Raw genomic sequence first — 16,693 nt, forward strand, 5'->3', positions numbered from 1 at the left:
TTTTTGACAGGGTTAGTGTGGGGTGGGTTGCTGCTGCTGTTGCCACCACCACCACCACCACCACCACCACCACCACCACCACCACCACCGTTAGGGGTCAAACCTGGGACTTTGCATATGCCAGACAACCAACCATTCCTCCCTGAATCAAATCCTCAACCTCTAAAAATCAAAATTCTTACTCGATTTGGCTTGCTTTTTCAAATAAAAAAATTTTATATACCTGTTTTATTTAACCAGATCCTTAAAGCATTCTTAAGTACAGCCTGGGAATTTTATTTTTTAAATAAACACTTTGAAGTAACACTGCTCTTGTTGTTTCAGCTTGCAACAGGGTGATGAACATAGTAAACCACCTCATCTAAGGCATAGGGAGAGCTGGTCAAGCACTAAAGGAATCTTGTCACCTCGAACCCCAAAGCAGCAACATCGATTAAGTGTAGATGCCAATCTTCAGATTCCTAAAGAGTTAACTCTTGCAAGCAAAAGAGAATTACTTCAAAAGGTATTAACTATGGTTAATCTCATGTAATCATTTTCTTTTGTCCAGGTTTTTGTATTTTTCATATTTAAAATATTTCATTTCATTTTATCATTCTTCTGCAGACGAGTGAACGTTTAGCTTCTGGTGAAATTACACAGGATGAGTTCCTTGTTGTTGTGCATCAAATTCGACAGCTATTTCAGTATCAAGAAGGTAAACATAGATGCAATGTACGGGATAGTCCTACAGAAGAAAATAAAGGTGGATTAAAAAAGAAACCTCTCTTATCTGATGCTGAATTAACCTACTATGAACATAAAGCAAAACTGAAAAGGACACAGGTTCAGCATTCATTTCCAAGACTTGATCTCTTAGATCCTGATATTTTTGACTACCCTTTGACTGATGCCTTGTTGTCTGGAATAGAATGTGAGCCATCCAAAAGTAAACATGCAAGTAGGAATAGTGGAGCACAGTTTGACAGAAAAGAACAATTTAGTGAAAGAGCAAGACGTCTTTCTCCTATATCTGGGAGTCGTACTTATGCTGAGAATCTTTCACCCCATGAGGGCCGGAGAAGACATGACGAGCAAGTCTCTGCTAAAGGTAGAAAAAGTTAAATGAGATTATGCCTATTGAATCACACAGCAGTGAAGGGAAAATGAACAAGCTAAGTGGGGCTGGATCTTATCACTGTTCAGACTTCCTGTGTGTGTGTGTGTGTGTGTGTGTGTGTGTGTGTGTGTGTGTGTGTGTGTATGTGTGTATGTATGTATATGTGTGTGTGTATCTTGTTGCCTTTCCCCCACCCTCTCATGGAAAGGGAAGGGACTTAATTTATAAGGTCAGTTATATCAGGTACTTCACTAGGTTTTTATTTTTTTATATATTTAATTTGATTAAATCCTCACAAAACCCAAGGAAATATGTATTATCCTAATTTTACAAATAGGAAATAAAACTAGAGATGTTAAGTAACTTGCTCTCAAAGTCAAATGACAGTATCTTGACAGGATGGGAATTTTTTTAACCTTCGGTATATCTGAATCAAAAGGGCATCTTTTTAACTTACTGTTGCAGTCTGTCTCTTCCCTACCCATAATGTAGTGAGATATATCTTTTGATAAGTTTTTAGATAACTATAAAAAAATTTGATGTAAATTTAATTTAGTGAAGATGTTTATTTTCCTTTTTAAAAGGTGTACGAGAGGAGCAGAGATCTCCATTCAATGATCGTTTTCCACTTAAGCGACCTAGATATGAAGATTCAGATAAACCATTTGTAGATGGCCCAGCATCAAGATTTGCTGGCCTTGATACAAATCAGCGGCTTACAGCTTTAGCTGAAGACCGACCATTATTTGATGGACCTGGTAGGCCATCTGTGACGCGAGATGGCCCAGCCAAGATGATTTTTGAAGGACCTAATAAATTAAGCCCTAGAATTGATGGACCTCCTACACCAGGTTCTCTTCGGTTTGATGGGTCACCAGGACAAATGGGGGGAGGAGGCCCTATGAGATTTGAAGGACCACAAGGTCAGTTAGGAGGTGGGTGCCCTTTGAGATTTGAAGGTCCTCCAGGACCAGTAGGAACACCTCTGCGGTTTGAAGGGCCAATTGGTCAAGGAGGAGGAGGCGGTTTTCGATTTGAAGGTTCACCTAGTCTGAGGTTTGAGGGATCTACAGGTGGTTTGCGGTTTGAAGGACCAGGGGGTCAGCCTGTGGGTGGTCTCAGGTTTGAAGGACATCGTGGTCAACCTGTGGGTGGTCTGAGGTTTGAGGGCCCTCATGGACAGCCTGTGGGCAGTCTTAGATTTGATAATCCTCGAGGTCAGCCTGTAGGTGGACTTAGATTTGAGGGGGGTCATGGTCCATCAGGGGCAGCAATTAGGTTTGATGGGCCTCATGGTCAGCCGGGTGGTGCTATCAGATTTGAGGGCCCTTTGCTACAGCAAGGAGTTGGAATGAGGTTTGAGGGTCCCCATGGTCAGTCTGTAGCTGGGCTGAGATTTGAAGGACATAATCAACTAGGTGGGAACCTTAGGTTTGAGGGACCACATGGCCAACCAGGGGTTGGGATCAGGTTTGAAGGACCTTTAGTTCAACAAGGAGGTGGAATGAGGTTTGAGGGTCCTGTACCAGGAGGTGGCCTGAGAATTGAAGGGCCTCTGGGTCAAGGTGGTCCAAGATTTGAAGGTTGTCACTCTTTAAGGTTTGATGGACAGCCAGGTCAGCCATCACTTTTGCCAAGATTTGATGGATTACATGGCCAGCCAGGTCCTAGATTTGAAAGAACTGGTCAGCCAGGTCCACAGAGATTTGATGGGCCACCTGGACAGCAGGTTCAGCCAAGATTTGATAGTGTACCTCAAAGATTTGATGGGCCACAACACCAGCAAGCATCAAGATTTGATATTCCTCTTGGTCTGCAAGGTACCCGATTTGACAATCATCCTTCACAAAGGCTTGAATCTTTCAATCAGACTGGCCCATATAATGATCCACCTGGCAATGCTTTTAATGTTCCATCTCAAGGACTACAGTTCCAAAGACACGAACAAATATTTGATACACCTCAAGGACCAAATTTTAATGGACCTCATGGCCCTGGAAACCAGAATTTCCCAAATCCCCTTAACAGAGCTTCAGGACACTATTTTGATGAAAAGAATCTTCAGAGTTCTCAGTTTGGAAACTTCGGCAATTTACCAACTCCAATGTCAGTAGGAAATATTCAGACATCTCAACAGGTAAGCTATTTTAGTTATCCTGTGGTAATTATATGTAGGTAAGTAAATTTATTTTTGAGACAAAGTTGTATAGGCTTCTCTCAAATTCTCTGGTAAGTCAAGGTTGAGTTAACTTTCTAAAAATTGTTTCTAATATTTGGGGAAAGCTTTAAGAATGTATTTTATGGTATAAGTTCTTAATGTACTTCCAACACCTATATATTAGGAAAGTGGGATGAGAGGTTTTTTGGGGTTGAAATTTGCATTCTCCCAAGACACTGAACTGTTGCAGTTTTACTCTTTATATCTTCCTTTCCTCTCAATGTATATGTACACTTACTTTGTTTAAAAAAGATTGATTTTAGCCAGGTGGTGGTGGTGGAGGCGCACGCCTTTAATTCCAAGCACTAGGGAGGCAGAGAGAGGCAGGCAGATCTCTGAGTTCGAGGCCAGCCTGGGCTACAGAGTGAGTTCCAGGAAAGGCACAAAGCTACATAGAGAAACCCTGTCTCAAAAAACAAAAACAAAAACTAAACAAAGAAGATTGTATTTTAATTTTGTGTGTATACCCCTGTCTTTGTGTGTGCGGGGTGCCTGTAGAGGTCAGACACAGCATATTGGAGTCCTTGTGGGCTGCCTCCTGTGAATGCCGGAAACTGAACTCAGGTCCTCTGGAAGAGCAGAGCAGGAAGTACTTCTAATGACTGAACCATCTCTCCAGTCCTTATTTTTTTTCTGTGATAAAGTCTCATTTAGCCTTGATTATTTTTTGAACTGTACCAGAGGGTGATTTTGAACCTGATTCTCCTCTGTCTCCACCTATGGGGTGCTGAGATTATAGGTGTGCTCATTGTTTTCAGCACTGGGGATTCAACAAGGGCTTGTGTGTGATAGGCACGCACTCTACCTGCTGCTGAGCTATTTTTTTACGTAAAAAAAAAATGCATTTTTATTTTGTGTGTTTGTATGTTTATTTGTGTGCATGTGACGTGGTGAGCATGTGGAAGGCAGAGGAAAAGTTATGGGACTCACTTCTGTCCTACCCATGTGGGTACCAGGGATCATCAGTCTTCCTGACAAGCACCTTTACCCAGTGAGCCATTTTGCTGGCCTTACTGCACTTTTGTTGAATTTTTTTTTTTTTTTTTTTTTAATGCTAATACGATGTTTTATAGACCTCCATTACCCTGAACAGCTATTGAGCCCTGATAAACTTTTTTCCTGGATCTCACTCTGTAGACCAGGCTGGCCTCGAACTCACAGAGATCCGCCTGGCTCTGCCTCCCAAGTGCTGGGATTAAAGGCGTGCACCACCACGACCTGGCGAGCCCTGATACACTTTAAAGAAATCACTAGAGTTGATTTTCTTATAGTTTTTTTGACTAAATATTTCCTTAGTCTGAGATAATAAATGTTATACATACTTTTGTAATTTTTTTTATTTTTGCCACTTATTTAGTTAACTGTAGTTGCATACAGTGACTTGATATTAATGTCAACAAAGCCAACTTGTTATCTGCTTTCTAAATATATTGTAGTCGTATTGATATGTATAGTCATCTGTCTGTGTACTTGTGCATTCTTGTTGTTTTAGAAGAGTCTTATTTGTAGGTCAAGCCAGCTGGAGCTTACTGTGTAGTTCAGGTGGCCTTGAATTCTCTCTCTCTCTCTCTCTCTCTCTCTCTCTTTTTTTTTTTCCCCAAGATAGGTTTCTCTGTGTAGTACTTGCTCTCCTGGAACTTGCTCTGTAGACCAGGCTGGTCTTGAACTCACAGAGATCTACCTGCCTCTGCCTCCTGAGTGCTGGAATTAAAGGTGTGCACCACTACTGCCCGGCACACTTTGTTTTTGAGACCTGGAACTCAGCTATGTAGACCAGGTTGACCTCAACTCAAAGATCTGCCTGCCTCTTCCTTCTAAGTGCTGGGATTAAAGTCATGAGCCACCACACTTGGCTTTTGCATACATTTAAAAAAATGTGTATTAAAGTAGTCTTAAGCAGTGGGTTCACAATATATTTTCTATCAGTTGATTCCTGACTATTTTTATTTGCTTGCTGAATTTATTCTTGATTAAATTTATTTCCTTTCCCGTAGCTGATACTCTACTAGGACAATTCATATTATAGTAGTAGGATTGCATTGAAAAAATAAGAATCTTTAAAGCACAATCCAAATTTTTTTGTAAGTCTTCTGTTCATTTCCACTAATTTGTATAAAAAAACAAAACAAAACAAAAAAACAGTTGTTGCCAGGCATAGCGTCCCACGCCTTTGATCCCAGCTCAGGGAGGGAGGCTGAGGCAGGCAGGCGGTCCTCTGTGAATTCAGAGGCTAGCTTGGTCTACAGAGTGAGTTCCAGGACAGGCTCCAAAGCTACATAGAGAAACCCTGTCTCAAAAAAAAAAAAAAAAAAAAAAAAGGTCCTACCTGTTAAGTAAATAAGTTTTGTATTTCCTTAAAAGAAATACTATTGCCAGGTGGTGGTGGCGCATGCCTTTAATCCCAGCACTCGGGAGGCAGAGCCAGGGGATCTCATCTCCGTGAGTTCAAGGCCAGCTTGGGCTACAGAGTGAGTTCCAGGACAGGCACCAAAATTGTTACAACCAGGTATATAACTAAATGTTATATAATTATATTTTGTTTAATCTTTTTTCTGTGATGTATAGAATTGGTATTATTATATTTTATTTGTGTGTGTGTGTTGTGTACACCATTGAGAAGTCACATTATATAGTGAACAAGATTTATTAACAAATATTTATTTATGTTATTAAATGCCAAACACCAGATTTGGATGTTAGTACAGTACTAATTTCATAAATTTATTGTAATCTTTATCTTTTATAGTTCTGGAGTTTGAACTCGGGGGTTCTCAGCAGATGATGTGTCACTAAGCCATATTTAGGCCTGCAGTCTTGCTTATTTTTCTTTAGGTAGGGTCTCAAGTCTGTAGTCTAGGCTGCCCCAGAACTCAAAACTGTATAGTCTAAGCTGGTCTTATACTCAAGACAGTTGACCTGTTTTAACCTCTCAGGTGCTGGGATTACAGGTATGAGCTACCATTCCCAGCTGTTTTTTGTTTGTTAGTTTTGTTTATAATTCCTTTTGACTTTTGTAATCTACTTTGAACTCAGCTATAACCTTATCCAAAAAATGATGGCAAAGCAGAATAACTGCTTGAAGTTCACATTGCTACATCAGTTTTTCTTTGCTTTTTTTTTTTCATACCTGGTTGAAACATTTTTTACTGGAAAAAGGCCAAGGTTAGGAATTCTGGCTTTAGCTTTGCTAACTAGCCCCTATGATTGTGTAAAGGTTTTATCTTTGGATGCCTGTTCTCCCATTTGTAAAATAAGGAAAGCACCTCCAGGGTAAAGTGACTTGTGTAGCATAGGTCACACAGCTAGTTTATGGGTACCTTATATTTGCATGCTTTCTTTATACTTTTAAGGAAGTCTTTCTCTAATCCCCCATAGGGTTTCTTCGTGTAGCCCTGGCTGTCCTGGAACTCTCTTTGTAGATCAGGCTGGCCTTGAAGTCAGAGTCCTCCCTCTACCTCCTGAGTGCTGGGGACCATGCCTGTCCCTTTTAAAGGACGTTTTAACTCATTCTCAGATCCTTATGACTCTGAAACAGATAGGAGAAGGTGTTATAGTTTGTGGAAGTAAACCAGCTGTTACTTTTTAAATCTTTAGTTTAATCACAGACCTTGGACCTTAGGACATTTGTGAAAATTCTTTTTTTTTTTTTTTTTGTGGTTTTTTGAGACAGGGTTTCTCTGTGTAGCTTTGTGCCTTTCCTGGAACTCACTCTGTAGCCCAGGCTGACCTCGAACTCACAGAGATCCGCCTCCCTAGTGCTGGGATTAAAGGCGCGCACCACCACCCCACGGCTGAAAATTCTTATGTGATTAGAATGTTAAAATTTTTATTGTAGAATGTTCTTAAAATTAACATTTATCTTAAAGGTTCTGACTGGTGTTGCTCAGCCAGTACCATTTGGCCAAGGACAACAATTTTTACCAGTTCATCCACAGAATCCTGGAGCTTTTATTCAAAATCCTTCAGGTATGTTCTTCTGAACTGTGATATTTTCAAAAGACATAACTTGTTTTGTTCAGTGGCATTTTTGAGAGATTATGATCAAGTAATAGAAATTTAATCTGGCTGAAGAGTTTTTATCCTCTGAGTTTATATTGTTTGACAGATGGTCATGCAAACCTCATTTTACAGCTAGAGATGATTAGGCTGGACATAGAGATGTCAGGGAAGGAAACCTATTGAGTGGAGGCTTGGAAGTGGCTAGAGGAATGATAATTTTGTGGTGATAGGCTATGTATAGATGTGTTATGATCCAGTAACTTAATACCTCATAAAATTATTCATTTATAAGTTTTTAGTAGGTGCACAAATAGAAAAAAAAAACAACTAATTTCTTAGCCAGGTCCCCTGATAGGCATTTTTGTTACTTCAGAGTGAGTCGTAACTAATAATGCACTTTAAAATTAATTTTACTTGTGGTAAATGGGAAGTGTATGTGTGTGTGTATATGTATATATATAATATATATATAATATATATTATATATATACACAAATATGTATATACTCTGAATTATATACTGTTGTGATACTTGTTTTAATTTCTAAATCATAAGGCCTGGGGATATAATATAGCTCAGTGTTGGAGCACATCACTTACCTAGTGTGAATGAGCCCTGGGTTCAAGCCTGAGCACTGCCAGACAAAACAAAACATACATTTCTAAGCTTTTTCAAATATATGCTTTTGGAACTAGAGTGTGGTTTTTGGTGATAGCTCTCTTGCCTAGCATGTACGAAGGCAAGAGTTCTATCCCAAGTACCCCTAGTACCCCTATCACACACAGAAACATCCCAAAGTAAAACTATAACCCTCAAAGCAAAACAACCCTCCAAACAAATGGTACTTTTAACATAGTATTGGTACTGGCTTCACAAATTTTTTAAAGAATTTTTCATAACTTACAAACGAAGGAGTTTTAATGAAACTATATTTTATGAAGTAGTTCGTAAAGTTGTGTCAGTTTGAATTTAATACATATTCTTTTAATTTCTAGATGGACAATTAGGATTAGATAGCAACCCCCCCCCCCACACCCATAGTTGTGGTTGGGCCAGGCATAAACAAGCGTCCCTGTCATTCAGTTTTTTTTCCCCTCTATAAAAAAGAATAGTGTCAATATTTTTAGGATTTTTTTTCTTAAAAGAAAAATGAGATATGTGAAAATACTTTGTGACTTGCCATATGAATATATTTTCCTTTAGAAACTAGTTTTTGTTGTATAAAAATTTTGCTGTGGATAGAAAGATGGCTTAGAATTTAAGAATGCATTCTGCCCTTGTGGAGGAACCAGGTTCAGTTACCCACAGTTAGGCAGCTCATAACTACCTGTAGTGTAACTTCAGTTTTAGGAGATCCAGTGCCTCTAGCCTCTATGGGCACTTGCACTTAGGTACACACACACACACACACACACACACACACACACACACACACCAAATAAAATTCATTGGAAAAAATTATTAAATTGAGGCTAATAACATACGTGAAAAAACTACCGATTTTCTTCTGGCTTCCAGAATATTGGGTTATACATATAATAAAGGAGAACAATGTTGAAGAGGGAATGATATTTTGTTCTTCTTGGTTGGGAATATTGGATGAGGCCTTATGTGTATTTTTTTTAAGTTCTACTTGTTTTTTCAAGAAGTATGAACTATTATTAGGAAGCTGTCTTTCAGGTTCTCTTAATATTTGTTAATTGAAAGTAAAAAAAATGCCCTTTCCTTTTAGTTTTGTTCTTGTTCATTTGGTGCATGAAAGGGATTATGCTCGAGGAATTTAGTAAAGTTCATCCTTAAAAGAGTATGGCAGATATGCTGTTCCCCTCAAATACTGTATGTTGTGCCAAATAATACCTCATTGCCTTACAAATAGTATTTATTTAAACCTCTTAAATAATTAAACCCATTATTAAAAAGATGTATTGTTGGTCGAATATCTTGAAGAGAGCTTCAACTTTGAAAAAAAATGCTTAATATGAATCTTTATGTTTAAGAATGTTACTGTTTTTTTTTAAAAGGAGGTCTTCCTAAGGCATATCCTGATAATCATCTCAGTCAGGTGGATGTAAATGAATTGTTTTCAAAACTGCTAAAAACAGGAATTCTCAAATTGTCACAGACTGATTCAGCTACAGCACGTGAGTATGGTTATATACTTCATATACACCAACCTTAATTAAGTTATAGATACATTATGGGGTATAATAAGTTATGGTAAATTTCCATAGTTGAATAATTGAATTGTTTGTGGTATTTTTTGAAAACCAAATGTAATTGGGTTATAGTAAAAATTTTAACAGTATCTAAAGATTGAACTATCTTCATGGCCCATGGTTGTTTTAGTTAGTAAACATTACTGCAAATGTTAATGTGCCAATTTTTACTAGTCCATCTGTATTAGCTTGGTTTGAAAATAATTTGAATGTTGAGGAAACAAAATTTTAAGAAATTTTATTAGGTTCCTTGGCCAGTAAACTTCATATCAGATGTACTTATACCAGATAGATTTCTCTATATATGTTAGTAACCAATGTTTTGCTACAAAGAACACAGGGAATGTAGTATTGAGAAATTTATCTTCTCAACTGCAGAGGTAAATGAGGCTGTTGCTCAGCCTCCCCCTGAAGAGGAGGAGGATCAGAATGAAGATCAAGATGTTCCAGATCTTACTAATTTTACAATTGAAGAATTGAAGCAGTATGTGATCTGTTTTTACATTTTTATTATTAATGTGCATGTGCTTGTGTACATGTATAATGTGTATGTGTAAGAGTGGAGGTACGTGCATGTGTTTGTGTAGGTTAGAGGGTGACTTTGGGAGTTGGTTCTCTCCTTCCACTGTGGATTCTGGGGATTGAACTTACACCATCAAGCTTGTGTGATAAATACCTTTTTCTTCTTTCTTTTTTGAGATGTCTCTTTAGCCTAAGCTGGCTTTGAACTCTTGAGTGTTGGGATTACGAGTGTGAGCCATCATGTTCTACTTTCAGATAGCAAGGAACAAATGTAAATAAATAAGAATGCAAACATTAGGGGCTGGAGAGATGGCTTAGTGGTTTAGGGCACATATTGCTCTTCCAAAGTCCCTGAGTTGATTCCGAGCACCCACATCAGATGGTTCATAACCTGCATCTTAAGCTCCATGGAATCTGTTATCTCTAGCCTCCTTGGGCACCTGCATCCATGTGCACATATACAAATGTGTGCATACACACAGACATACATACATGTTAAAAACAATAAATCTTTACAAATAATGATTTTTTTTTATTTTTTATGCATACTATTGTTACTTAGAACTTTTAACTTTTTTAAACTGGAGTAGAACATTTGAATTATTCAGAGCATTGAAATTGTAGGGAGGTAAACTTTCTTGCCATATCTCTCATTTGTCATGTCTTCTGTATATTGATAGTGACTCCATACTAAGCAGAAGAATAGCTATTGCCTTTTTAGCTAGCCTTTAGGGTTATTCCACTTTTAGCCAAAAGGAAAATAAGGAACCAAGGCAAATTCATAAGAAAGTACGCTCCATGTTTCTTGACATTTAACCAGAGTTAAAGTAAAAAGGGTCAGTGACACACTTAAATCTTTCTGGTTTGATTCCTGTTAAGATATGGAAAACTTAAGTATTTGTAATTTGTTTTTAAGCATTGTCATTTCTCAAAATTGAAAGACTTTCTTTTTCAAAATAGACGTTATGACAGTGTTATAAACCGGCTGTACACTGGGATTCAGTGTTACTCTTGTGGAATGAGGTTTACGACATCCCAGACAGATGTTTATGCAGATCACTTGGACTGGCATTATCGGCAAAATAGAACTGAGAAAGATGTTAGCAGAAAAGTCACTCATAGACGTTGGTACTACAGTTTAACAGTAAGTAATCCATATGCCTCTGAGTTACCTAGATGTCATTTATATTCTGAAGTATATCAGTTTAAATAATTGCTGGAAGTTAACATAAATTTTCTGAGTAAAATTTGATCTGTAGAATATAGACTTTTGTTTTTTAGATTTATTATTTTTGCATATGAGAATCCTGCCTACATCTCCAGCTCCATAGGATCCGATACTTGTAGCTTCCTTGGGCACTGCACCTATGTGCACATGCACAGATATACACATTATTAAAAACAATAAATCTTTAAAAAATAGAATTTTCTAATTTTTCCTTGTTATACATACTATTATTACTTAGAACTTTATTTTTTAAACTGGAGTAGAATATGTTTGCATGCTGTGCACTACATGCAGGCAGTGCTTGAGGAGGCCAAAAGAGGGTGTTGGAACTGGAGGTAACAAATGTTCATGAGCCTATGTTAGTGCTGAGAACTGAATCCTGGTCCTACAAGAGCAAAAAATGCTCTTAATCACTGAGTCATCTTTCCAGCTCCAAAAAAATTTAAATGAAAAATTATACATGAAGTTTATCTTAAGTTAGTGGTACCTGTAGAGTTAATAGGAGATTAACATTAAGATCTCAAATTGTATCCTGGTTTGGTGGCACATGCCTGTAATCCTAGTACTTGGGAGGTGAATTAGTATAGGAGGAGAATTGCCAGTAGGCCAAGCATTGCTACATTGAAGGCCAGTTTGGGCTACACATTGAGACCCTGTTGCAAAAAAAAAAAAAAAAAAAAAAAAAATTAGTTACAGGGCTTCAAAAACAAATACATTAAAATAAGAGCAGAGCATATTGTATGAAAATGTACCCTTAATGTTCAGTGGATTACAGTGAAGACAAAGCAGTAAAAGCTTGAACATTAATAAACAATCAATTCCTTTTTAAGGACTGGATAGAATTTGAAGAAATAGCTGATCTGGAAGAACGTGCAAAAAGCCAGTTTTTTGAAAAGGTTCATGAAGAGGTTGTCCTCAAAACTCAGGAGGCTGCTAAAGAAAAGGAGTTCCAAAGTGTTCCTGCTGGACCAGCTGGAGCAGTTGAGGTAATAGAATGTAATCTGAATTCCCTGGCAGTGTTCTTCACTTGCTTTACATACATTTATGTTTTTGCTCAAGCTTGGTAGTACAGAGATCAGGTATTCAAGACTAGGCTCAGCATACAGAATTGGATGCCAGTCTAGCCTACATGAGACATTGTTGTTAACAAATATAAAAGAATTTCTTCTAAGCTTTTTGTTTTTGAAAACAAAAGCAAACTCCCCCCCCCCCCAAAAAAAAAAACAAAAAACCCAATTGTGGCTGTTTCATGACTAATGTGGGTTAGATGCCATCAGTGACTAATAGTGAAATGTTATTAACCTTTTATGTGGAAGGTTGGCACAATCCATAAAACTTCATTATTTATTGGACATTTCTTCAAATTTTATATTTCTTACTTAACTTAAAATGTTTTTACTTTAATGGACAATGTACATTTGATTTTACATGATTCTATTTTAGAGTTGTGAAATCTGTCAAGAACAATTTGAACAGTACTGGGATGAAGAGGAGGAGGAATGGCACTTAAAAAATGCTATTAGAGTAGACGGAAAGGTAATTCCAGTTATTTATTTTTTTGGTGTTTTTTTTTTTTTTTTTTTTTTTCCCCCCCCGAGACAGGGTTTCTCTGTGTAGCTTTGCGCCTTTCCTGGATCTTGCTTTGTAGACCAGGCTGGCCTTGAACTCACAGAGATCGCCTGGCTCTGCCTCCCAAGTGCTGGGATTAAAGGTGTGCACCACCACTGCCGGCTTTTTTGGTGTTTTGAGACAGGGTTTCTCTGTGTAGCTTTGGGGCCTGTTCTGGAACTCACTCTATAGCCCAGGCTGGCCTCGAACTCACAGAGATCCACCTGCCTCTGCCTCCCTAGTGCTGGGATTAAAGGCGTGTGCCACCAACACCCGGCTAATTCCAGTTCTTTATTTTATAAGGAAGTACTAAAGTTCTTGTGTTAGAGTAAACTAAACTTACCATTTTGAAGATGATTCATCATTCTTTCTGGGTTTTGGTCAGTGGATATAATAACTGGATTTTAAAGTCAGAATGTTTCCTTTGGAAGCATCCTAGCAACCATATGGTTCTATACTTAATCTTGTGTAGCAGGCCATGAGTGTGATGCTAGACTCAGAAGTAGATTTCTGCCTAACTACACTGCATTTCACCATTAAAACTGTTATTCTCTTGAAAACAAGGCTAGACATTTTAAGTCCACAAAGCCAAGTTTAAAGAGAGATAATTTTTCAAACTCCTTAGATAAGGTGAAAAGTAAGTTTGTGTTTTACTTAAAAATCATTTGGTCAAAAAATTATCAACCTTTGATTTAAAATTTAAAGGAAAAAATATTTCAGAATGTATTAGAAATGAACATGCATGTGAATAGCTATTTTTTTTCTTCAGATTTACCATCCATCGTGTTATGAAGATTATCAAAATGTAAGTTATTTTTATATATTGTATTTATTTATATTAACAAATTTTAATCTTTATAGTTTTTTTATAGTGGGTTATTCATTAAATGTTGGGATTGGACAGCCTCTGATGTACATTGATTTATCACTGATAAAAATACAAATAATTAAAATTTGAAGTATTGTTTTGGTCTTGCTTTTTATTTACCTGAATCTTCATAACTTTTATTGGACCATCAGAGAAATGTTGAAAACTAAAGATGAGAAGGACCACAATGGCACTAAGTTTCTAGGGTCCTGGGAAGAATTTACTAATTTTTTTTTGTAAGTATTGTCTAGTCACCTAGTAGAGGAATGACACTTTAGGCTGGGTGTGGTGGCACATGCCTTTAATCCCAGCACTTGAGAGGCAGGAGGATCTTTTGTATTTCAGACCACCCAGGTCTACATAGTGAGTTCCAGGATAGCCAGGACCACATAGAGACCACCTCAAAATTAAAAAACAAAAAAAACCAACAGAACCTTATTGTGTCTGCATTCATGTCTTTGAATGCTAGTTGCACATATATGGAGGTCAGAGGACAACATTCCGTGTTAGTCTCTGACTGCCCTTGAATTTTTTGTTTTTATTGTGCAAGTTCCCAGGGATTCTCTTGTGTATCCGAATTTTATGAGTTCTGAAGATTTGAACTCAGGTCCTTACAGTTGCATGGCAAGTACTTTCATCTCATCCAATGATTCATCTCCCAAGCTCTAGTATTAAGTGATGACATAAATTATAGATATACCACTCCAGTAGCCTTAGAAATTCAATCTGTTATATTTGTACCCTGACTTCTAAATCAGTAGAACATGTTGCCTACTGATATTGGGTTTGATATAGATTATTTATTTAGATCACTAGAAGATTAGTGTTTCCTAGGGTATTTTTTTGATGTGGAGATTTTAAAGATTTTGAGTATTTAAAATCCATGTAGACATGCAAATTCACAAAGTCCATATAAGGTTATCCTCTATAACAGTTAAACACTGAAGCCTGTCTAACTTGTTTTAGTAGTGTTATGTTAATGTGCATACTGAATGATTAGTGTTATTAGCTTATGGAAAGCAAGCATTGTAGTTGAATGTGATACGTTTCTTTGTCTGAACTAAGGGTCTTATAAAACTGTTACTTAATATGATTTGAACCTTCATTAGTACTTATAGGGATTTTCATTTTGTAGACATCTTCTTTTGATTGTACACCATCTCCCAGCAAGACACCAGTTGAAAACCCTTTGAACATTATGTTGAACATTGTCAAAAACGAATTGCAAGAACCCTGTGAAAGTCCCAAAGTTAAGGAAGAGCAAATTGATGCCCCACCAGCCTGTTCCGAAGAAAGTGTAGCAACACCCACTGAAATTAAAACAGAAAATGATACAGTTGAGTCAGTTTAAATAAAATGAGAAAGGTATGGTATTGTTTTTTTAACAAAAGCTGCTGTTGGATCTAGAAGGTGAAGAATTTTTTATGTATATATAGACATATATCTATATAAATTGTCTAGCTGAGGCAGGGCCTTCAGCTATCATTTGGTTAATAAATACATTTTAGTATTTGCATTTCCTACTGCCTGCACAGTTTCAGGTGCTTGTTGTGTGAAAGTTCTGTAGATGAGTGCAAATTTAACAAAATGAAATTGTATGTGTAAAAATGTACGATTTTCACTTGTGAACTGTAAATTATAAATAAAAATATTTTTGCTATCCATGGAGTGTAATATTTATGCACACCATCAAATAAAGACAGTGTTTCTATACTTCTATTGGGTAAGAATGGAACTCAACAGCAACCTTAATGTGAGATTTTTTTTCTAGTAGCTTCCCAGGACTTCAAGAAGCAAAGTTCAAACTTAGTTTTTCTCAAATAGAAAAGCCAGAGTTTAAAAAAAAAAAAAAAGAAACAATAGGACTTATGTGATTACATATAGATATGTATCTCCAGCTAGAATCATCCCCATCCATTTTTGGAAAGTACGTAATAAAACAGTAATGCTTATTCTTGGACTCGGATACTGATGCCATCAGCAATTAACAAATATATTTAAATACTGAAAGTGATTTTTTTAGAAAATATTTTTCAAATTGTCAATTTACTGCAGATGAACATACTTCTATTTTAAGTTACAGGGATTCTGTGTAAGAATGTTCATATGAAAAACATGGTTAACTTTCCTTTGTTGGTTTTGATTGAATTAGATGGGATACCATGAGATGTTAATATTCATACATGTAATAAATTGAATGATGAAGAACTTTTGTTTGTATTTCTTGAGTGATTTTAGAATGTGACCCTTTCTCATGTGTTTTAAAACTGCAGTGCCAGCCATAAGCCACACTCCTAGATACAATAAAGATAGGGACAATTAAGTAAGACTGTTTTGTGGTGGCAATTGGCAGGCTTTCTTCATGTGATTTCTTTGGTTATAGCACCAAAGGCTACTCTAGTTTATGAATAAAATTTAGCCACTCCAAAAGTACAGTGTGAAATCTGTTTTTGTCTTACTTTATAATCAAGGTAGATAAATACAAAAATGAAAACACTCATACCAAACTATTAAGAGAATTAAGGAATAGTCTATAGAAGTGGTCTTTGAGTTTAAGAATGGAATTCATATCGATATATCAATGTAGAGTTCAGTTTGAAAGTTAATTTTTTTTTTTTAAATGTGTGTAGGTGTTATGTCTTATATGTATGTCTGTGCATCATCTGTGTATCTGGTGCCCAAGGAGGCTAGAAGAGGGCATTAGACCCCTTGGAACTGGAGTTGCAGCCAGTTGTAAGCTGCTGTGTGGCCATTGGGACCCGGACTTTGGGTTTTCTGCAAGAGCAGCTTGTACTCTTAAACCGTTGAGCCCTCTTATTTTTTCCAGACATGTATGGTTAAACCATGGTAATTTGGTCCATTTTCATGCAAGCAGACCAAACTCCCATATACATTAAAAAAACAGAAACAAAAAACCAAGCCACAAAAACCCTT

The 16,693-nt window shown here is 37.0% G+C and overlaps 1 protein-coding gene across 2 annotated transcripts in view; it reads left to right on the forward strand.

The window, feature by feature from the left end:
* The window catches only part of Pcf11 (PCF11 cleavage and polyadenylation factor subunit), a 25,455-nt gene extending 9,488 nt beyond the window's left edge, over positions 1-15,967 (forward strand). The window contains exons 6-16 of one of the 2 annotated variants that reach the window (XM_059271324.1): positions 325-505; positions 607-1,090; positions 1,684-3,236; positions 7,184-7,283; positions 9,339-9,458; positions 9,912-10,017; positions 11,016-11,199; positions 12,114-12,269; positions 12,727-12,819; positions 13,661-13,696; positions 14,895-15,967. In XM_059271324.1, coding sequence (XP_059127307.1) covers positions 325-505; positions 607-1,090; positions 1,684-3,236; positions 7,184-7,283; positions 9,339-9,458; positions 9,912-10,017; positions 11,016-11,199; positions 12,114-12,269; positions 12,727-12,819; positions 13,661-13,696; positions 14,895-15,110 — 3,229 coding nt within the window. In that variant the 3' untranslated portion in view covers positions 15,111-15,967. The remainder of the gene's footprint in view (positions 1-324; positions 506-606; positions 1,091-1,683; positions 3,237-7,183; positions 7,284-9,338; positions 9,459-9,911; positions 10,018-11,015; positions 11,200-12,113; positions 12,270-12,726; positions 12,820-13,660; positions 13,697-14,894) is intronic. The other variant, XM_059271333.1, reaches the window with a different exon arrangement.
* Positions 15,968-16,693: the final 726 nt, after the last annotated feature.

Source organism: Peromyscus eremicus, chromosome 1 (genome assembly GCF_949786415.1).
Source record: "Peromyscus eremicus chromosome 1, PerEre_H2_v1, whole genome shotgun sequence".
NCBI lineage: Eukaryota > Metazoa > Chordata > Mammalia > Rodentia > Cricetidae > Peromyscus > Peromyscus eremicus.